The 22727-nt window shown below is 39.5% G+C and overlaps 1 protein-coding gene across 6 annotated transcripts in view; it reads left to right on the forward strand.

Annotated features, from left to right (window-relative positions):
- Nucleotides 1-22727, forward strand: part of ESRP2 (epithelial splicing regulatory protein 2) — a 43986-nt gene that overhangs the window by 15089 nt on the left and 6170 nt on the right. For 3 of the 6 annotated variants that reach the window (XM_085071814.1, XM_085071813.1, XM_085071818.1), the window contains exons 4-15: nucleotides 6173-6286; nucleotides 7968-8082; nucleotides 8809-8907; nucleotides 9029-9083; nucleotides 9891-10001; nucleotides 10813-10945; nucleotides 11141-11183; nucleotides 11684-11985; nucleotides 13190-13411; nucleotides 14675-14873; nucleotides 16084-16279; nucleotides 17306-17483. In XM_085071814.1, the coding sequence (XP_084927940.1) occupies nucleotides 6173-6286; nucleotides 7968-8082; nucleotides 8809-8907; nucleotides 9029-9083; nucleotides 9891-10001; nucleotides 10813-10945; nucleotides 11141-11183; nucleotides 11684-11985; nucleotides 13190-13411; nucleotides 14675-14873; nucleotides 16084-16279; nucleotides 17306-17483 (1767 nt within the window). The remainder of the gene's footprint in view (nucleotides 1-6172; nucleotides 6287-7967; nucleotides 8083-8808; nucleotides 8908-9028; nucleotides 9084-9890; nucleotides 10002-10812; nucleotides 10946-11140; nucleotides 11184-11683; nucleotides 11986-13189; nucleotides 13412-14674; nucleotides 14874-16083; nucleotides 16280-17305; nucleotides 17484-22727) is intronic. The other 3 variants (XM_085071817.1, XM_085071819.1, XM_085071816.1) reach the window with 2 other exon arrangements.

Consider the following 22727-nt stretch of genomic DNA (forward strand, 5'->3'; position numbering starts at 1 on the left):
ATCTCTTGATCTCTTTCACTTCCTCCCATCCCAGAAACATGTCCTTTCCCAAACATCCCCCCTGCCCCTCATGTACACACCATGCTGGCATTGGTGTCCTGACCTTTAGTGGAGCAGCAGAGCAGGCAAAACAGAATCCAGAGAGGTGAGAGTCACACAGCAGCTGAGGCTGGAAGGCACCTGTAGATGTTATCTAGCCCGAGCCCTGAAAGTAGGGACACTTGAGCAGGCTGCCAAGGACCATGTCCCCTTGGGTCTTGAGTATCTTCAATGATGAAGAATCTACATCTTCTCTCAGCAGCCTCTTTCATTGTTCAACTCCTGGAAATCTTCTTTCAGGAGCCGCACCTGCACCTGTATAATTGGGTTTGGGTGTTCTCTGGCAATCAGTTGTAGAGGACTTAGCATGAAGTCAGGTTTTGAGGCAACAACTGCAGTACCTTTGCCTGTTGAAACAGAACTGGGAGTAGAAAACCTTCAGAGAAATCTTTTTGAAGATTATCCTTTGTTTTCCATGCTGCTCTTAGCTGAAAGGGCACTCATCATTGTTACATGGTCTGTGCTACAAGCAAAGAATGACTCACACCAAAGGCCTAAAAGAGAGTCTAAAGCTCTAATGTTGTGAATTGCAGTAATGTCTAATAAGTGATGATGATTTTTTTCTTTTTAATAGAAGTAAGACTGGAAAACATCCATGGTTATAAGCAGTATGGCATTAGTCATAGGTTTGCGCAAAGGAGATGTAAGCAGTGCACGTTTATGTGCACTCAGATAAAACTTTTTTCATCTCAGGGTACTTTACAGATCTGTGGAGTCTTATTTTCACTTTCTCTATGACAGTTCCATTTTAGTAATGTGAGAGGTTTTTAAGCTCAAGGGAATGTATCCAAAGGTATGGGCCTAAGTGAGACAAAACAACATTTCTTCTAATTTTCTTCCTGAGAGTTTTCCTTTTAATAATGACCAAAAGATATCACTCCTGAAAAAGTTTTAGTATGTGGGGTTGGTTTGTTTCAGTGGCTTTTGTTTTGTTTTGTTTGCTTCGGTCCTTTTTGCAAAACACTGATGTAGAATGCTAGAACTGGTTTCTGTTCAAAGTCTTTTGACAGGCTTTAAGCCAAATCAAATATCAGCTCTCTGTCTCATGTCTCTAGTTTTGACTTGACCAGATGTGATCTATTCCCCCACTCAACTATAAAGATGGCATGGAAGTAAAAATAAGTGCTTTTTGATATGATGATTTGGCAGAAAGTAGACCATGTATTGATCTTCAATCACCAAGTTGTAAACTCTGGGCAGTTTAGTAACATCCTGTTTATACTACTGATTTGAAACCAGATCCCTACACTGTGAGGACTATTCTTTGTGCAAAAAACATTGATAAATATAATAATTCACCTTTCTACTTGAAAATAGATTCACATCTAGCTTAAGTGTGGACTACAAGCTAAACTGTTGTTTTGTTTTGGTTTTTTTTTATGTTATACTTTAGCATAACATCCCAGACCTGGTCAAACTGCAAGTATGCCTTTAATTCTGAATATCTGTGAATGATTTTGTCTTGTCTTAGCTGTAATGGGTCAGTAGGGCCAAAAGAAGCAAAGGAAGCAAAACAAATTTTGTGCATGACTAAAGGAAAGGGTCCTGTTTGACAGATTCACTGGGAGCTGCTAGAAATCTGATGAGTCAGAGGTAGCTGAATTTTCTGTTATTTCTCAGAGGAGATTTAAAGAGAGAATTCCCCAGAGTACCTTGGTGTTTTAGGAAACACCAAGTTTGTTTGACAGGTTCTGCTTGACAGCATGGGTGTATTCTGTGACTGAATTATCTGAGTATTTCATTACCATGCCAGGCACAGATACAGCACAGATGCAGTGGCCTTTCTCAAGGATGAGAGCTATTTTTAGTAAGGGAAATGAGAATATCTAAATAGACAGATGTTTATTTTAGTGTTTCGTGCATCATAACAGTAGAAAAAGCTTAATGAAGAATCTTCTTGTTTCTCTAACATCCACATCTTTGTTCAGCTATATTTAAGGCAACACGAAGGGGGCTGTTATTTTAGTCCCTTGGGATTCATTTGTAAAAAACACAGCAGCTTGTGCTGGCTTTCATCCAGCTTTGCTGCTGGCAAAACATGTCTCTTCAGTCTCTTTGTACTCTCAGCTACATGACTAAAATCCTGTTCAGCCAGTTTTTCAAACTCGTGTTCAAAGTCTGTCCTTCCCTCTCACAACCTTTTCTCCAAGAACTGTTTTAGGTTTCGTGGAGGCAAATATACAGAGCGGCTTGTTTGATTCTTCCTCTTCTCTCTGTTGAGTTTTTAATCTCTGTGTGGAATTATTGAACATATTCCTTTAAATATGGAATGACTCATCAGAGCTTTACGGGAGAGACTGATCTGGTGGAACAAGCAATAAAGGTGGAGGGTGATGCTAATAGACCGGTTCTTGCAGTCGAAATGAGGGCTGTCTGCAAGGTGCAAGCAGGTAATTACCAGTGTGTAACTGCTGTGGAAGGAGCAGATGAACAGGGCAGACAGGGTGTGTGAGCTTGGTGGGGGAAGCATTAAGGTGGGGCCGCTTTGCCTGCTGGAGTGGGGGCGTGCTTGGAGGGCAGCATGGAGGTGAGTGACAGGAGGGAAATTGCTGAGATGGTTTTTATTGGCGGAGTGAGGGAGATGGGGATGGAATTTACGAAATGACAGAGTTGTGGACAGGTTGTTCAACATGTGAGGCAGAAAAACGTAATGTAAATCTGATGCTGGTCTTAACTTGTCCTTAGCTTGCTACATTTGGGTGGGTGCTGGTTCAAGGCTGTCTTTTGAAATGCTGCCTGAAATCTGTGGTGCAAGAAAGGAGGCTGAAGATGGCTTTTTCTTGGGAATGCGGAATTGCTTAACTGATGTGGCTTCTTATGCTGAACAGTGTGGCTTTACAAACACATCTGCCCCGACTCTTTTCACATGTTTGGCACATGTGTTATGTGTATCTATTGCTGGAAAGTCTTGAGGGTCCAGTGTAATCTGTAGCAACAAGAGCTGGTCCACAGCTATGCCTTTCATGCTCAACCTTTGCAAAATTTGAAGACATCTCATATGGATGAAAGAAGCTACTTCAGGCTAATCTCAAGTATCTGTCATTCCTCTGGGTCTGTTTTGCGCCATGCTCTGCTCCTGGGTGAATCTTCCCATTCACACTCTGCTATCCCCCTCCTCTCCTCTGTTAACCCATGCCATAGTTAAACTGTTTTGGATAAGGAAGGATTGCTTATGTCTCCTGACTATTCTTCCCACAGTCTTTTTGCCCTCTTCCAGAGCAGTACACCCCAAAGTTTGGAAAAGGCTGTTTTTAAAATAGAAGGTTCTAAATAAGCTCCTCAGCAAGGGCTGCCAACCTTGTGGTAGTTTATCTAAGGCACTTTAAGCTGCTGGCATCTGGTAAGAAAAGTAGAGAATTGTTTTGCCTTGTTGATTGTTCCATCAGAAAGGAGTTTGCAATGTTCAGTGTTATCACTGACTTTTAATAAATATGCGCTGCAAATATTTAGGCTTGGTAAAAAATAAGAACATATGCTGATTCTTGGGAGTTCTTTAAATCTTAGTACACTTGGAATACTGGGCTTATCAGTGTCCTTATGCAGTATTTTACTCCTCTGGCTTCTCAGTACAGGCTTCTGAAAATATCTGTGTTGTCTTTTCAGCTGTAGGTTGTGTGGGAAACACCACCTGGGAAAAAAAGTGAATATTTCAGTGCAACAGTCTTGATTTTCACTAACTTGATTACACCATTTGACATGAGTATTTCCTTCCTTGTACAAACATTTTTCTCCTTTTCTAACTTGATGAAGTCTTTTTGAACAACAGCTCTTATGTTTTATGTGTACAGCAGGAGGCTGCTTATATTTGCTGCTTCCTTCAAATTGTGTGGGTTGTATTTCTTCTTGTATCTGATCAAAATAGCTCCTTAATTGCACTCTCTATATTGGCTTTTGAGCATCTTCAGAAGCACAGGGTACAAAGTTGAAAGTTTGCGGAGTGTTTTATTACTGTTCATCAGTAAGACTCTGCTTCCTTTTGGCAAGGATCCCTGTGCACCCTCTGGAGGCTGATTCCTATCACCATTTCCAATCCCTTTTTACAAATATTTGCTCTTTACTGTGCCCAGTAGTTAAAAAAGAAACAAATAAGTTGCTGCATTTAGTAAGAAGGCAATTCTCCTCATGTGTGTTATTGTGGTGAGAATATTTGTTGTTGATGTGTGACTGTGGCAGTCCACAGAACTACTTTTCTGAAGTGGTTCCTCTGGAGTCCACTGGAATTTTCCTCTTTTTCTGATGTTTACACGTCAACTGAGGTATTTTGAGCATTCTCAGATCTCAATTTTCTGACTTTAAATCATCCTTGAACAATAACTTGCTTTAAAGCCTCAGATTCTTCAAGTCTTCAATTTGTGGTAGGATCACAGCCTGTACTAGCAATTTGGAGGAAATGGGCTTTGTCAATCTGCAGGAGTTTGGGTTGGTTGATTTTTATATGTCTGTGCGTGGTGTGTTTGCTCTTTTTGTGTGTTTTGGTAGTGTGCGGAGAATTGCACTATGAAGGTTTTTGTTTTGAGGGGATATTTACCCTTCTTATAGTTTTGAATATGTTCTCAGCTATTAAATAACTTCACTTTATAGATAATTCCTATCTATATCTGTAAATATATCTGCAAATGAAAACACAAGGTGCTGAGATAGGTGCCTCTCCTTAGCCAGCTCTGCCCCTCAGTTCCCTGTTATATGTAGTTCTCACTACTACAGGATTCTGAGCTCAAAATGGTAGTGGAACTCTGGTCAGCTGCCCAAGCTTAGGAAAGAGCCTGGATTGGTTTGAGCAGTAATTTTGAAATAAAGCTTGGGTAATCATGTTCTTTCTCCTTCTAAATTATGTTCAACACATGATTTCTCCCTTGTGGAGCCTTACCTTTGGGCTGCAGGTGCTGCAACACTTGTTCACACTGTGAGTTCTGTGTAGCTGTGGGATCAGGTCATTAGGACATCACCTTTCCAGAGCAGAGACTGCAATGAAGTAAAGTGTCACACGTGTTACGGTAAAACAAACCAACTCTTTTCTCCCCATACACAGATTAAAAGGCAGCACAAAGATATTGTCTGAATTTCAAGTCAACTTGTAATTTGCCTTTGGGGGTGGTTGTTTTGCAGTTACAAGATGTTGCTGAGAGCAGTGGGTGGCTACTGCATGGTGATTGTAATTATTGCTTTGTTTGTGAGGTGATGCTTTCCTGAGAGGGAGTAGCATCAAGAGGGACGCTTAGAATAATTATATTTCTCCCCTTGGAAGTTAGTTAACAAACTGCTGCTTGCTGATATGATACATGTGGGTCCTATAATATATTAGTTGACTGTTATGAGCTAGGAATTTAACACTGGTATGGAGTGATAAAAGGCTGGAAACTGTTATCTAAGGATGGAAAATAACACTGAACAAAACAGCTGGAGCTCTTTCCTCTTGAGAATCATCCTTTGGGGGTTATCCATCCTAGAGCTGGGTATAAATTTTTTTAATTTAGTATTTGTAACACTGTATCTCTACCAAGAATTTAATTACCTTGGAGGTGACTTGATTATAAGTTCACTTTTGAAGGTATTAGATCAGTATTTGTTTGGTTCTTCTTAATATGTTGCTTTTGAAACATTAGTAAATCCTGATGGGTAGCTTTTTTCTTTTTGAAGTTTAAAAAAAATTTTAAGGAAATAACCAAAGTCAAAGGTGCCATAGTTGAAGAAAGGGTATTGCAAATTCAGTATTATGAGTGATCTTCAAAGTTCTTTCAAATATTTAATAAATTAAATTATAATTAGTCCAGGTTTTGTACATTACCAGTGTAATATGGTGACCTTTCATATGAACTCCTAATTCTGCCATATTTTCCTAATTAGTCATTTTACTATATTCTGTGTGTTCTTGTTTTCTATTCCACAAATGCATACAGTTTATTTGCTTACTTTTATCAGGAACCTGTGTCTGCTCTCCATTGTGTTTCTTTCAAAAACTTTCACAAAATACTGAGTTACTTTATCTCCTTAAAAAAAGTGCTGGAATAACGTTAAGTGCTTGTTTCATGAAATTATTGGTCAGTACAAAGAAATTTATCACTTTATTTTCCAGTTTAGTCAGCTGGTATCCAGTGACTTGAAAGTACTTGGAAGGAGCTCTTACACACTCTGCAGTGATGGCCAATTGCTCATTCGACAAGTTCTCCACCCAGAAACATCTAAGAAGGTATGAGATCAGAACTGGTGCTGAGGGGCAGCACTGGGGAGGGGAGTGACACCTTGGAAACTGGAGTGTTCCATGACTATTGAAGATGATCCCCTCCCTGCCTGAGCCCTGAGTAGTAGAATAGTTATTTTAGGCACTTGCTTTTGAAAGTCAGCCGCACTACTTGGACTCCCAGGTGAGCATAAGGAAGAGGAAAATTAGGAAAAACAGGGTAGAGGCAAGAACAATACAAGTACTTTGAATTCTGTGTCTGGAGTGGAAACAGAAGTACAGGTTGAACCTCCGCAGAAGTGATGGAGAGCTGTTGCTTTGCTGTTAAAACAGTGTCCTGTGGAGGGTAAGCACACAGGCAGTGATGTGGCCTGACAGTGGTTCCCCATCTGCATTCATTCAGTGGGAAGCAGAGCTGCAGCTTATTTGCTACTCCCACATGAAGCAGCAGTTTCTACTCCAAGTTCCTGGGGGGTTCAGAGCAGCCTGTCATGCACAGGGAGGAGAGCCTTGCCTTTGTGCAAGGCAGTGGCTCTTGAGTTTGCTGGCTTAGCAGGGTCTGCAGGAGCCCCACAAGAACAAGAGCTGAATTTCTACAAATATTCATTTGCTGTTCGTGTTTTATTAAAACGTAACACTGTGACTCTTTGTGAAAAGTGCATGTTTCTGTAGGGATGAGATAAATAAGGAGGAAGGAATTATATTTATCATTCAAGCACACTACTATTTTTTTTTTTGTGGGGGTAATTCTTTATACTTTCCTCTTGAAACAAATGGACTAAACCAAAACAAACTGATGTTGTGGAAGAAATAATTGTCCGTACCAGGTCAAGGAATGGATCTGGTATGAGCAAAAGGTGTCAATCTGGTAGCAAATGCTCAGTCTCTTAATACTGCATTTTTTTCTGTTCTTTTTTTTTTTCCTTCAATACTTTTTCATTTGTGAAAGTTTATTTCTCTGTGCACATGAATGGTTACTAAGCTTCAGACCTTAGCTCTTGCTATTCCCACCATTCTAGGAAGCATTACCTTGTGACTTCTTGTAATTCTTTATTTACAAAGGTGGGTGCTGTTTGACTAGATTGAAGTTAAACTTTTGTATAGTAAAGCAGTTGGAGAGTGTGGGAGAGACAGTAGTGAATTAGACCAAGTTATTTGTTTTATTCCTTGAAAAAATAGGCTTATATCTGAGTAAAGGGTTGCTTAACTGTTTGTTTAATAATATTATACAATCAAAGCTCTTTTCCAATACACAGTAGTAATGACTAAATATCCTTAAGGTGCTGAAAAATATTTTGTATTCTGTAACAATAGTTATTTAAAATTTGTCACCATGGTTTGGTATAATTCTGCTTTTCAGTGTAGCCACAAAGGAGAAAATAGAATGTCCAAAATGGGAATTAAGCAGCAAAACCTAGATATATTTAAATATTTTTTCCCAGCCATCCTCTCCAGCTGTTTTGTATGGGTCTGCCTCCCAGAGGCTATTTGACTTCGTTCATGTAGAGATCCAATTCTGTACAGTTATGGAATTTGAACTGTGTTACAAAGGAACCAAACTGCTCCATCACAGACAAGCTGGTGATGTGCAGCTATGTGATTTTTGAGAGTGCCTCTTTCAGTTCAAAAGTATTAATTGAAATTTAAAGGGATGGTGTGTACAAAACAAACATTTTTGCCTTCCTTATAGAACTTCTTGCTGTCAGACTGCTTCTATTCCTTTTTTGATCTGCGCAAGGAATTTCACACTTGCTACCCTAGTTCAGCCGCCGTGAAGGATCAGACTATCAAGACCATGGCAGAATGTATCCTTTTGCTGCAGCTTTTACACAACAATTAAACTTCCTTAAATTTTATCTCTGTGATAGTTACAGAGTTTAGAAGAATAAAACAAGATGTGGGTTTTAAAAACTCAAAATGAAAGGAATATCTACTTAAGTGTGTGTTGGGGGAGTGGCTCTGCTTATAATTTTTTTTCCTGAAGTTGAGTCCAGTTGTTTTCTAAACCATATTTAGTAAATCTGACAAAGAAAAACATCACTTGCATTGATATTTGTTCTTAAAGGAAAAGCTGAGTTGTCAGTGGGCCTTTTTAGCACCAGCTGGCCTGCAAGTTTCTACTGTTTGCAGATAATAGTAGTTATCTTGCATGATCCTGACTGAACTTAGTTTAAAACAAAGCAAAAACAAAACCCAAACAATACTCTTTATCTAAATGCACATTGGGAGGATTGTTGTGGCCCATCTGAATAGGACTGAAGTTCAGTTATGTTTAAAGTGATAGAAACTTCTTCAGCTGTTTCTTTTTTGAACTGTTAACACTGAAATTATGTAAGCTCTCCATAGTTTTCAAACGGTTGACTGTTAAAGTGAATATTAACCACTTTATGAGCAGAGTAACGTCTAATAGTCACATGTCCCCACTAAGACCAGTACATTTGATTACAGTTCTGTGTTAATATCAGAAAAGCCTTATGACTTGTTTACAAATGATTGTGCAGGTCTGTTATTTTCTATAATCACCTGTTTAGATCTAGGCTTAGGGACAGATGAAGCAGAGGAGGACTTTGGTGTGTGGCAAGTGAAGACCATGGTGGCTATCATTTTCAGCATGCTCTCTGAAGGTTGTAGTAAGTTAACTATTTATACCAAATGCTGAAATCTTTCTTTTCTGAAAGAATTGGCAGTGGTACTGTCATTCTTAAGTAATCTCTGACTCTGGTTATATTTAAACTTCCTGTTTTGTCACAGATCACGTATTTTCTGAGCCTGAAACTGTGAAATACAAGTATGAAACAGGTCCTTGGTAAGTGCCCTTGTCACGGTTGTTTACAAGCAAAGATGAGTCTTGTGTACAGCAAGGAAAGCTTGTGAATATTTCCCCATGGTCATGTGAAAGCAGGTTGGCTCCTGAGAACAGTAACAATGTGCTCAGCAGTCACTCAGTGCAGACAGACTGGGGCTGGCACGTTGAATGCTGTACTTTAGTCCATCTCTTTAAAGTCACTGCAACTTAAATGCTCTTTGTTCTCTTGCTTCTGTTTTGCATGGCAGCGAGGCTGGCTTATCTTACCCAGGGTGAAGAAATATTTGTGAACTTTCCCTAAGTCAACAGGGCTGATGGCCAGTGCACCCTATATGAGCTGAGCTGTGTGGTGCTTCCCAAAGTGGGTTTATGTGCTGAACAGGGTGTTGGGTTTAGGGAGGAAGGAACAGGATGGCTCATTTTTTATAAATGCATTTCAGTGACAAGACAATGAAATATATGAGGCATAAGTAATTTGTATTGCTTGGACTGTTGGATCTTTCAAATAAAATTTATCCAGTTTCTGGTTACTTTACACTGAGAGAGTTTTCCTATTTTTTCATTTAAAGAACTGCAGTGTGGTGACAATATAATGCATCTTCAGCGTAGCAGATACACAGCAATTGTCCAAGTTATCTTCCCTTTCTTTATTGAAAGGAATAATGGAGATAGAAGAATCTAAACAGAAAATATACTCCCAATTTACAGTTCAATTAGTTGCAATCTGAAATTTGGTAAAATATTGAAAAACTTAGATTAAAGGATTAAAGCTCATTTTGACTTGCTTTTTTTTTTCCTTCTGTGCAGTAGTAAATCTGAAACTGTGGACAGTGAGACAGTAATACGTGCCAGAGGTTTGCCATGGCAGTCTTCAGACCAGGATATCGCTCGCTTTTTCAAAGGACTCAACATTGCCAAGTAAGATAAGGAGAATTTGCCTTGCTTTATCACTCTGCCTTTAATAGCAAGTTCCTTTAATATTTGTTTAACACACATCCCCCACACTCCCCACTAGAGTCCTTGCCCCACTTGACCCCTTCCCACACTGTGGTCATGACAACTGAACAGGTTTACCAGCCTTAGGTGTGCAAGAAAGAGGTTTGAAATGTGTGAAGAAGAGACTTACCAATTGAAAACCAATAGACATTCATTTATTGGTAGTATCTAAAGGGAATAACTCCTATTGCATTAATCAAAGCAGAGGCCAAGATATTAAAAAAGCTTTAATTTTGTGCCAACTCTTTACTGTTCTTCTATACCTCCTAAACAGGCAACATTCAGAAACTTCCAAGTGCTGACTGGAAGAAATTTTCATATGACTTTTTTGTATACCTCTGTATAAATGTATGTCTACACATATATAAGAAAAGAGAGTGAGTTTAATTCAGAATACCTGTCACTTAATATATATATATTCCAGATCCTCAACATTGAGAAAATACAATTTTTTGTTTAGAGTTACGAGGAAATTCAAATCTAAGGACAAAATTGTATCTTCACAGGAATTGAGAAAGTGGTGAACACCATGAAATCCACAATCTCAATTAAGTGGATTTTAAATATAATTTCGTTACGACAAAAATGAAATTAAATTGTGGCTAGTAGCAATTTCTTTTTCAATCTATAACCTTCATGTTAAAGCCTGATTCCTATACCATTCTTACCGAATTATTTATTAAATGTATTAAAGATTCAGACTAAGCTTATGTTTGTTGGCGTTACCTTGCAGAGGTGGTGTGGCTCTTTGTCTGAATTCTCAAGGAAGAAGAAACGGGGAGGCTTTGGTTCGGTTTGTCAATTCTGAACAGAGAGACCTGGCCCTGGAAAGGCACAAGCATCACATGGGCAGCAGATACATCGAGGTAAAAAGTTGTGACTTTAAACAAATCTTTGGAGAGAAACGTGAATGTTTCAGGCTGTGTTGTCATTTAAAACCAAACTGCACTTCTGTTTTGCTCAAAGTACCAAAATAAAATTCTCTCGCTTGTGAAAGTGTGTGTGGTTTAGAGCTGAACATTGTGATTTTCATGTGGGTTTTTTTGTTCTTTCTTTTTAAGGTTTACAAAGCAACTGGGGAAGAATTCTTAAAAATTGCAGGAGGTAAGTGATGCTGGAGTTCAGTGTGATTACTTAAGTTCATAGGAATGTTGTTCTAGGTTTTTTTTTTTCCTTGACTGAGGATGCAAATGGATAATGAAGTAGCTTTTCCTGTTTTGCCTTCCAAGAATATTTGACCCTGTCAAGTTCTGTTTTCACGTGATTGAAACTGGGCTGTGAACATTTGAGCTGTGGTGTTCACAGACAGGTCTTGGGAGGAGACCAGCCTTTGCAGTGGAAGCATCCATGTTTCTGTATAAATTCACATCAATCTCATCTTTGTTCCAGTTTCAGTATGCTATGAAACACTTGCAGAGTCAGAGATTTTCCCTTCCAAATAGATTGCTGAGAGTTAGTAGTGTCTCAGTCTTCTCTGGCTTGCTGCTGGCTACTCACCTCCGTATTCTTCCTTAGTGCTTTGCCTCTGCTGCATCCTCTGGAGTTGCCTGCCCAGCTTTGACCAGATGCTCTTGGCTGACCTTGTGCTGTTATCTCTCTACCAGGCACCTCCAATGAAGTGGCCCAGTTCTTATCCAAGGAGAATCAAGTTATCATCCGGATGAGAGGCCTTCCATTCACTGCTACTCAGGAAGATGTCCTGGGCTTCCTGGGCCCGGAGTGCCCAGTGACAGGAGGGAAGGAGGGACTTCTGTTTGTCAAGTACCCAGACGGCAGACCCACAGGAGATGCATTTGTGTTATTTTCCTGTGAAGAATATGCACAGAATGCACTTAAAAAGCACAAAGAAATACTTGGAAAACGTTACATTGAACTCTTCAGGAGCACAGCAGCAGAAGTCCAACAGGTTGTAGCTCTTGGTTGTGAGAATCAAAACTTAACTGTTAGAACATTTCTTCTAACTCTTGCACACATACATGTTGTGAAGATTGGGAAATGGCATTTCCTCTTCCCCCACAATGTCCCTCCTGACAGAGAATGAGGCAAAATCCTCTAAGGAACAAAAATCACTGTGTCACAGTGACCAAGGCTCTGTTTTTTTTTTTTTTTTTTTTTTTTTTTTTTTTTTTTAGGGAGACCTGGATAAAACTTACATTCTACCACTATGTCATTATGTCATTACTTCTTCCTCTATGACAGCTGTCTAGGCTGACACCCTAATTTTTCTGCTGCTTGGACAAGAGATGATTTCTTAGGGAATTACAGACTACTTGTTTGAGTAATTACAAGAAATAAAGCCAGCTCTCATCTACTTAGTGTTAGTAAAAAGTAATTGCAATATTCTCCACACAGCTGAGGGAGATTTCTGACCTGAAATGCATTACAAGGAGATTCTTGAAACAAACTCCCTAAGACGAATTGGTTTTGACAAAACTAAAGCTTTTAAACCTGTGTTTTAGTACCTCTGTCAGTAGAATGTGTTCATTTGTGATAATCATCACTAAAAATATTTTTCAGCAGTAAGGCCCAACATGTGTCATATGTTCCCTTTGTCATTTGGAAATGAGTCAAGAGACAATGTTGAGATCAAAGTCTCCTATATTCTTATCTTTAATTTTTCCTCAGAAACTCTGTACTTCGAGATGAGCACTGGGTTAAACAAATAAGGACCCTCACTTAACCAGTCAGGTTTTTGACTAAATTAGAACTAGTGCTTTTACTTACTAGTTATTCCAGGTCTCAGTTCTTTTAAAATGACTGTTTTTAATTTACCCTGATTTAACAAAGAACTGGATGTGGCAATACCAGTTTATTAGCACAGATGTGATTTCAGATGTTCCTTTTTGAGATACTATAAATTGTAGTTGGCTTTTAACTTTTTTTATACTGACATTAGAAAATTGTTATTAGGGTCTAGCAAATTGAATTTGTTAGCCTTCCCATCTCCCCTTTGGAGTTTGAAACTTTCAAATGTCCAACAGGAAACTAACTGCAATAATTTGGTGTAAAAAGGGGGTTTCTCGCTGATGTTGGAAACAGTACTTTGAGAACTGCTGTATGCTCAGACAGATGGTTGTTAATCTCCATTGCTGTGGGTTTTTTGCCAACAGGTACTTAATCGATACATGTCAACACCTCTTATTCCAACTCTTCCAACTCCCATCATCCCAGTGATACCTCCACCATACACCATTGCCACAGGCAGCATCCGGGACTGTGTCCGGCTCAGAGGTCTTCCTTACACTGCTGGCATTGATGACATCTTGGAATTTATGGGAGATGCCACCGGGGATATCAAGCCCCATGGAGTTCACATGGTCCTTAATCAGCAGGTAACAGCATTTGGCGTGGGAGGAGTAACTTTGCAGTGATGGAATAGGTTGGAAGTCAGGGCAGCTTACCTGATCTTGGCTGTGCTTTAGTCTTCTCTAACCTTGGGAAAATACAATGTTCTCTTGTCTGTCTTTGCCTCATTTCTCTTCCCTTTTTACATACACCCTTGCTTTTCTCTCTGTGTATGTATGTATGCATCAGCCTGGGGAAGATGAAGCTTTTTCTTTGAATGATAACTTTTCCTGGAGGCTGTTTAAATAAGCCCTCATGTTTCAGTCAGAGGCTGGAGATACACATGACAGAAATGCCTCTTGTTAGATGGCATAGTTGCTCTGTCAGCTGCAGGGTTCCTGCTGTGTTATTTGAGTGGTCTTTGTGTCAAAATTAGGTATTTCTAACTTGATTATCAGTTGCTCAGGCTTTAAAGGAAGTTGATAATTAAAAAATATGTTTTGGTATATTTTAATGACATGATCATAGAGGCATATTTTCCTTGTTGTCTTGTGTTAAAAATAAACTCTTAACAACAGAAACACTGAGGTATTAAAGAAAACAAATGAAAGAGATCTATATTTGTTTAGAATTTTTTTTGTTTGTTAAGGAATTTTTTCATATTTTATACAAACAGGTATATCTGTCGGACTGCAGAAAATCAGACCTGGAAACCACTTTCTGATTACTAAAGGATTTGGAACTTTATGCTGTCGTACTATTACCTCAAAAGTAGTTACAGGGAAGGCAAAGCCAGGCTCTTCCTAGAGCTTCATAGGAAAAGAATAAGAGATAGTGTGAATAAACTGCATTAAAAAAAAAAATCCAGTTGGGTGAAAAGGGAAAAATAATGTCACAAAGAGAAATTAGCTAAGCACCTGAACAGGTTCCCAGAATGACATGGAATCTCCACCCCTGGAGATGCTCAGGTTTCAAGTGGAGAAGGCCATGAGTGGGCTGATGTAACTTGAAAGTTAGTCCTGCTTTGAACAGCTTTTGCATGAGACCTTCGAATTTTTTTCCATGCTACATGATTCTCTGTTTCTTTCTGCAGAGGACTGAAGTAGCATTGTGTTAACTGGGCACTTGTTGCATGAGTCTTGAATTTTCTGCTCCTAAAAAGAATTGTTGAGTTGTTAGTCAATAGTGCCAGAGAAAAAGTAAGGATACAGGCTTTCAGTAGATGTTTGATCTTAGTCCTTTCTGCATTTCTTGTGATCTGGGTGATTTAATAACAGATTGACCTACAATTATTTCCCTGCCTCCCCTAGGGACGACCGTCAGGTGATGCTTTTATCCAAATGAAATCTGCTGACAAAGCCTTTATGGTGGCTCAAAAATGTCACAAAAAAATGATGAAGGACCGTTATGTGGAAGTATTCCAGTGTTCAGGAGAGGAGATGAACTTTGTTTTAATGGGTGGCACTTTAAATCGTAGTGGCTTATCCCCACCGCCATGTAAGTTACCATGTAAGTCTCCAATTCTTCTGCTCTCTGCTGCTAAAGGCTGATATGTGGTAGGTGCTGAAGCTTTGTGGCCTTTCACCTTTTGACTTGGGTTTTGCCATGATCAATAATCATCCATCTGTGTACATGCTAAGATTGGAATTGTTCCCTTTGGGCGATAATGGGGCTGATCAGAGGCATTTTTATTGTATTTTCGGTGGTGAGTAGAGGGCAGCAAGGCCTTGCCAGTCAAATTGTTGCACACTTTGCTTTTTATGGGTGTACTGTTCTTCTGAGCTCTGCAGTAGACTTGCCTGTAGTGAAAGCTACTTGGAATGAGAGGGATTTTTAAAATGGGGAGAAGTTCTGTATTCCAGCTGCCGATGAGTGCTCTTGCTATCTTGCCTCAGAGCATTGAGAAGGTACTCTTTGGGCTTATTTTTGAAGGAAAACACCCACTGGGATGACCTACTAACCAACCATAGAGTGGTGAAGTTAGATGGATTTTAATTTTTTTATTTTAAGATTACAGTGAACTTTACTGAGGAACTATGATTAGAACAATACAGTAAAATTCCATTAGTCTCACTACCAAATCACAGTGCAGATACTGATGTGTATTTGCAAAATAGTAAAAAGCTGCCGAATATAGTATATAAAACCAATTTGACTGCACACCAAGCCAAGTTTAGTGTTGGTATTTTTTCATCAAAATGCATCAGACTAGAGATCTAATGGGGTATTCTCCCTTCCATTTGCTGTATCCTAAAAATACTTTTTGAAGTCACAGGAAGCTTATACATGAAGTCTCATGGTCAGCAGTTATGGATGCCCATGTGTAGCTACAATTATGGTACTTTTGTCCCACAGAGTACAACTTCTGTTAGAAAAACATGAGGGTGTGTTGCTGTGCACGCCTGCTTTCTCTATGCACATGGCTTTATGCTTTCTTTTAATAACTCTGAAGTTCCCTACTTTCCATTTACATATAGACATGGCTGCTCAGCTCTAGGAGTTGTGAACTGTTAGGAATTACTCATTCTGAACGCCCCAGTTGTCATTCCTGGCGATGTGGCAAAGGTCTCCAGGGGAGAGGCTAGAGAGCAGTCTTTGCTCAAGTGTTCATCAATCAGGCCCTGATAGTTTTAATCACATTGCTGTAGGAGAGGCATTACTCATCCTAGAGTTCTCCGTTCTGATTGCATTTTGTTGCTGTGTTCTGGTTTGGTTTTAGGTCTTTCTCCGCCAGCTTATGCTGCTTTCCAAACAGCAGCTGTGATCCCAGCAGAGGCAGCAGCTCTTTACCAGCCACAAGCCCTCTTGCCAACCACCAGGACGCCCCAGGCCTCTGCAGCTGCTCCTCCAGCTGTTACCTACTACCCAGCCCAGGCTGCTCAGCTTTACATGAATTACACAGCTTACTATCCCAGGTAACCCCGAATTAACTGCTTCTCTTGACCTTTCATCCCAGTGGAGCAGGTGACTGTGTGCTCACCTGTGAACAGCTCTTACATTTGTACTTCTGGTGTAGGTAATCCTGGGAATTTGATGTTCAGCAACAGAGGCAGAAACCATTTTAACTGTTTCTCTGTGGCTTTTTAATGAGGTTCATCTCTGCAGGTTCTGCTGAATCTCATTATAATGTTGGCCTAATATTTAACAGGGGTTTTTTGGCACTGGGGCACTGTCATCAAGGCAGTTCCATTTCATGGCCAAAAGAGAAGCTGTGTCAATACATGCCTCTACCCTCACCTCTTAGTTTGTTGTTTTACTTATAATACTGTTTTCATACTGAACGACTCATCATAGGTGTGTACTAGGTTTGATCTTGTATATCAATGAGACCAAAGAACATTTTTACATGTGAAAGCAAGGTAGATCTCCACCTTTTCCCTTCCCACAGATGGTATCGGCATGAGTCACTGAGCTCTGGTCCTTGGGTTGTAAGGAATAGCTTGTTCACTGATAGTTCCTAGGCTTGTGACACTTGCTAACTTGAGTAGCTGGTAATTTGCTAGATAGGCCCTGACAAGAGATGGAGATGCTAATTACTCACTATTTTGTGGCTCAGAAATGTCAGATTTGGGGGTTTTCCTCCTTTTCATTCTATGACATGCCCCTCTCCTTTATTTCTTTGTGTTTTTATTAATGATCTTAAAACAAGTCATCTGCAGCTACTTTTTTTCTACTCCCCTGTGGAATGGCAAATGCCACTCTTTATGTCTCTAACAACAAATGTTAGCTATCTTCCTTTCCCTCACTTCTCAAAAAACAGCTTAAGATGCTAAAGAGAAATTAGGAAAGGCCACAAAACAATCCACATCAGGGCAGTTTGTTTCCCTGTGACATTTGGGTTTCTTTGCAAATCTAAATTTTCAGTTTCATCTCTGCCTGCTCTGAGTAGTAGAATCAATTATTGGTTTTCATAACAATTTTGCTCCCTCTTTCTCTTTCAGCCCTCCAGTATCTCCTACCACAGTGGGGTACATTGCAGCTCCTCCAGGAGCAGTGGCTGCTGCTGCCACTGCCACCCACACTCCGCTTCTGCCCCAGCCTGGAGCCTTGGTCCGGATGCAGGGCTTGCCATATAACACAGGAATGAAGGAGATACTCAGTTTCTTCCAGGGGTACCAGGTTAGTGTGCAATCCCTCTCCTTGAGATCATATTTGGACCTCAGTGGAGCTCAAACTGAACAAGTGAGTGCTTTAGGAAATTGCCAAACAAGCGTGCAAGCTGCATGCCATGTATTTAACTGGCAGGCTGAAGTGTAACACATGATTTGCCTTATTTCTTATTAAATAAGCAAATCCTAATTTGAAAGCAGTGATTTGGTGTCTAGGTTTGGGGTTTGAGTTTGAAGAGCAAGAAAGCTCAGAGCCCCAGAGTGAGTGGGGCTGCAAAGAGGCTGCCACAGGAAAGTGGGGACTGCCACAAGTTTTCAGTCCTGGCCACTTGGTGGTGGGAGCCTTTTGGTAGAGTCAGTGTTTGACCTTCACGACTTAAAGTTTGCTGAGTGCAAATTGCTAATACAGAGAGCTGTGGGCTGGGTGTGGTGACTTGCAAAATGAGAGAGACAGATGTCTCCATCAAACACTGTTTCAAGTCCTAATTATTTTGGTTACAGGCAGGAACATCTTTTATTAAAGCTATATTACATTGCAAACTAAAGGAAATCTGTATTATCCAAGCTGTCTGTATTGATAGCAAATATACTATACGTAGCTTCAGTCTGTATGGACTGATGGAATGCTCTCAAGTGAGCAAACCCATAGAAACTTCTTGCTAAGTTAAAAAAAAAGGCACTGTCTACAACCATTGTTTCCCAGTAGCACTCATTTGAATTCATTGAATGGCTCTTTCCATGTCTTCTGCCTTTTGTCTCAGAGGATATTGTATCTACATGCATGTTTTGTCATGACATGTTTGCTAAAAGGAAAGATAATTTAGTATGGTATACTCTGGTAAGTATTGAACTCCTGTGGGTAAGAGCACTTACACAGCTACCAGCTCTGCCTTTTTGAGTACTGCTTGGAAGCCCTGACCTAAAATCCTCTTTGTGACCCTTAAACCACTGCAAGTGAGCAAGTGTCAAACTACTGCAAGTGACTTGTGTCAAAAGACAACAGTTTTTGCATGTTTGTCCTTCAAAATTCTGTAAGTTTGATAATAGTGGTATTGCTGGAGTTAACAGGAAACATTCAGGCATGATACGAATTTTTTTTTTTTTTTTAAAGAGTCTTAAAGGACAATGAGCTTTAATTTGTTGAGCCAGATGTCTCGTATGCAAATGAATGTAGACTAAGAACAGATGCTTAAATGTGCATGTTCCAAGTTTTCAGTATTTGGAAGATGCGGTGCTCTACCTTTTGTGTCTTCTTTTTGAAGGTTACATTTATGTTTTGAAAGCAGTTTTGCATACTCAGTTTTTCTGTGGAAAAAAATCATCACATAAAAACTACGGTGAATTTTGACAAGCAGTAAAAAGAAACTGAATGTTGTTGTAGTTTAGGGCTTTTTCTTCCACAGATATTTCCAGAGTTCAAACCAAGTTCAGTTATTTGTGGCTTTCAGGATGCCCAGACAAACCGTAACAATCATCCTTCTGATTGTTTAGGCATCAGTATTTTGCCTTTTAGTTTTTTTCTACTGACTGGGGGTTTTGGTGGATAGATGGTGGAGGTATTAAAACTTTAGGTGGGGAAGCTTATTTGCTAAATTGAAATTCAGCTTGAAGTGTAACTGCACCTTTGAAAAATGTGAGGTGAACCTGTTTGTGCATGGAACAGGTCAGTGACAATCTCTAGCATCTCTACCTTTTACTAAATCTTCAGTTTAGTGAATCTGGACTTTGTGTCTGGTGCTCCGTTTGCCCTTTTCCTCATTTCTGCATTTGGAGAGCAGTTCTGGGTGTTTGTATTGCACAATTAAATGGTTAGAGGAACAGAAATTTTGCCACAAGGTGAAAACTATATTCTGCTGCTGCAACCTCCTGTCATCATCCGTTACTGTTATTAAATTGGTCACCTTTTTGATTTCTTTAGAAGATGTTGTCCAAATGAGATCGGGTTCAAAATCCTATAAAGGAGCCAAGGAATTCTTTTGAATTGTTCTTGGAATCCCACATGTGGTAATGCTAGTTTTATACTCATTCATGCCTTCAGGGGAGAAGGAGATGGTGACTTACTGTAATGGGACAATATTACATATCTGGAGCAATAACTAATTTTTTTTTCTTTTTTCCTTCCCTTTCCTCACATTGTGTTTTCGTTTTCTGCTGCTGCCCAAGGATTTATTGCACGATGCTTCTGCTTGTTCATAAAGTGAGCCCTTAATAATCATCAGTGGTTTGGGCATGGTGTTAATCTCTGTAGAACTAATTGATGTTGGTATTCAATGGACTTCAGTGTTGGTATTCTGGGAACCAGATCAGAGATGCTGAGATTGAAGGGTGATTTTTGTCTGTGTGCATCCTTGTCTGAAAGGAGCAGGGTTTAAGTTTTTGTTCTTGCTTTATTCTTTTCTGGTTTTTTCCTTCAGTCTTCATGGGCTCTGTACATTGCATGTGTGCACATGTTGCTGCTTAAGTGAAAGCACTTCATACCAGACCTGCCTCTTAAGAGATAGACTTTGCCTATCATGGCCTTCAACAAGCTGGTCTCAACATCAGTACATGCTTCTAAAACCAAATAATTTAAAAGTCTGCAGACCAGCATTTTAATTCTCATTTAATTTTATTAGAATTAGCCACTTGTTTAGTGTTTCAGCAGCTTGATTTCTTCTTGTAGTTCTGTTTTCTTGTGTTTATTGTTGAAGATTCCTTCCAGCTTGCATGTATTTATTATAACTTGGATTTAGAAATTGAAAAACTCAGGAAGAATTTTAATAGTAAATCAGGGAGATGGTGATTTTCACCATCGCCTTTCTGTATAATACTGTAGTGTACTATAATCTTCAAAAGAGCTAATATTAATACTGTCTGATTCAGTAATTCATGTTAAACTGCTTTTTAGTTGTATTGTAAAGCAATAGGGCCATTGATTTAAGTCCAATCACATACTGGCTACATAGATAAAGGGTAGCTAAAAAAACAGCAACGAAACCCAAGACAACTAAACCCACACTGGAAAAACAACAAAACCCAAAAAAACCAAAACAGCAACAAAACCATCACCATTCAGTTCACCAGCTGCTCAGCAGATCCTGGTCTCTGGGCATTATGTTGAAGTAAGGGATCTATGGATGGGACGGTGAGGAGACTTCAGAAATTCAGAAAAATAACTCTTATTTGATCTCCTATGGGGTAAAGTTTGAGGAAGAGGTGCAAATATAGTAATAACATAGAGGAAAACTCCTCAGTTGTTACTTTAGTGACAGTGTTCACTCTGAGCAGTTGAAGAAGCAGCAAGAGAACTCCAGTAAATAATGAACAAACAAGGGTAGTAGTTGTCATGGATTTATGTGAAGATGGTGCATAGCAGAACAAAATTTTCCACCAAAGTATTTTTATTTTTCTTTATTTAGTGGCTAAATACTTTATGAGTTACTATTTAGCCACTAAATGAATCAATGAGAAATATTTTAGTCTCCAAATACTTTCTTACTTTTTTGGTTGGTTGGTTTTTTTTTTTTTACTTGTTTGTTTGGGTTTTTTGTTTTTTAATGAGCATGCAAATACTGACAGAGTTGGAATCATGACAAGAACTGTTAGGTTAATGTAAAAGCAGATGCAATTTAGCTGTGCCTGCGGTTTTAGCTGACCAAAAACTAGTTCTCAGCTGTTGTCTTGGCTAGGATTCAGCTTGCATTTAGTAGTACTTGCCCAGTTTCTTGGAGGTTGGCATGAATGTGAGCTCATGCCTGCCTGAAAAAGACCCTGTGGATTAGTTCTTAGAAGGCAAACTTGCTATTTAGGTAGGTTGTGTGTAAGAATAGTAGTAAAAAAAAACCAGCCTAGGAGATGACTAAGATTTAGGGGCCATGGTCACCATATGAACTTTATTTAAAGCCCCCTGCATTTGCTGAAAAAGGCTAGGATGGAAATGTAGAGACTTTTTTGTGTACATGTTTCTCTACATTAGAAAAGCTTAAAATAAATAACGTTCTTTAAACCTGTACTAGGCTTAAGTGTCTTTTGTCTGCAGCTATAAAGAGCTTTTGCAGTATATTAATCCTCCAAGGCTTCAGAGACGCAGAATTCAAGGCTTGCTGGTGGAGGAAAGGAGGGTGACTGTGCTTGAAACAGTAGTAAGGAAGAGAAGGGAAGTGGATGGATGGCTGAATTCCAAGGGCATTAAGGACATTTCTCTCTTGTGTCAGGACAGCAGACTTCATTGTTACTGACTTTTTAGGGATTAGGGTTTTTTTCCCTGAGAGGCAAGTTTGAACAAAGAAATAGTCTCTGTTTCCTTTTGGGTTCCTTTTGAAATATGATTCTCTGTAGTCTGAGAGGCGAGTACCCCATCATCTGTGTGCCAATCCTAGGCACAGCATTCTCTGACTAGGGAAGGGAAAGGGGATGTGGTAGATGAAGAATTCTCACTTACTGGTATTTGAAGTCAGCTGGCAATACAGACACTGTTACATGCTCACCCCCACACTCTCAGAATAGAACATACTGTTTGTTTTGCTTTTAGTCCTAAATTTATCTCCCACCTGGAAATGGTGCCTGTGTGGAGAAAGCATCTGTGAGACTAGGACTAGTAAATTAGTGGTTACAGTTTCTGTCTGTTGCCTCCCACGCTTGAAGCAGAAGACTAAAGTGGCACCCTCTGTATTTTTGGGAACAGGCATTACCTGTTTCAGTCACAGACACACAAAACATTCAGGTGGTATCTCTTGCACAGAGCATTCAGATGCTTGTGGGTGTTTGTATTGGCAGTCTTAAGGTGCAATGGATGTACTTTGAGGGGCAAAACCAATTTAGGGTATTTCTCCTAACTCTTGTTCTAAAGGTTAGAGTTACCTACCATCAAATCCAATTCTGTATTCCAGGCTTAGCCTAGCTAGGCTTTTTTCCAAAGTCTAAAAATTTACTTTGGGAACTGTTCTGCGATAAAGTTTATGGGTAGTTTGGGCTAGAATTGTAGCTGCCATCCAGAAGTGGACATTTTGCCTATGTTTTCCTTTGCTTTTATTTGCTCCTGTTTTTTCCCAGTTGGAGTATGTCTAAATATACTTTCCAGTTTTAACGTTGAGTTGGTTTTTTTTTAGCACTGGGTTATTTTCTCTAGATTGCTTTGTATGTGCTGTTTTTAGACTGAGCTTTGAGTGTTCACTATAGGAACTGCAAAAATGAAATGGAAATCAATGACTTACTGGTTAGTGACCTGGTTAAACCTGTGCACAGTCTGTGAGGGGAAGGCAGTCACATATTTCTC

The sequence above is a fragment of the Lichenostomus cassidix genome, chromosome 11 (assembly GCF_008360975.1).
Source record: "Lichenostomus cassidix isolate B80296 chromosome 11, HeHo_3.0, whole genome shotgun sequence".
Lineage (NCBI taxonomy): Eukaryota > Metazoa > Chordata > Aves > Passeriformes > Meliphagidae > Lichenostomus > Lichenostomus cassidix.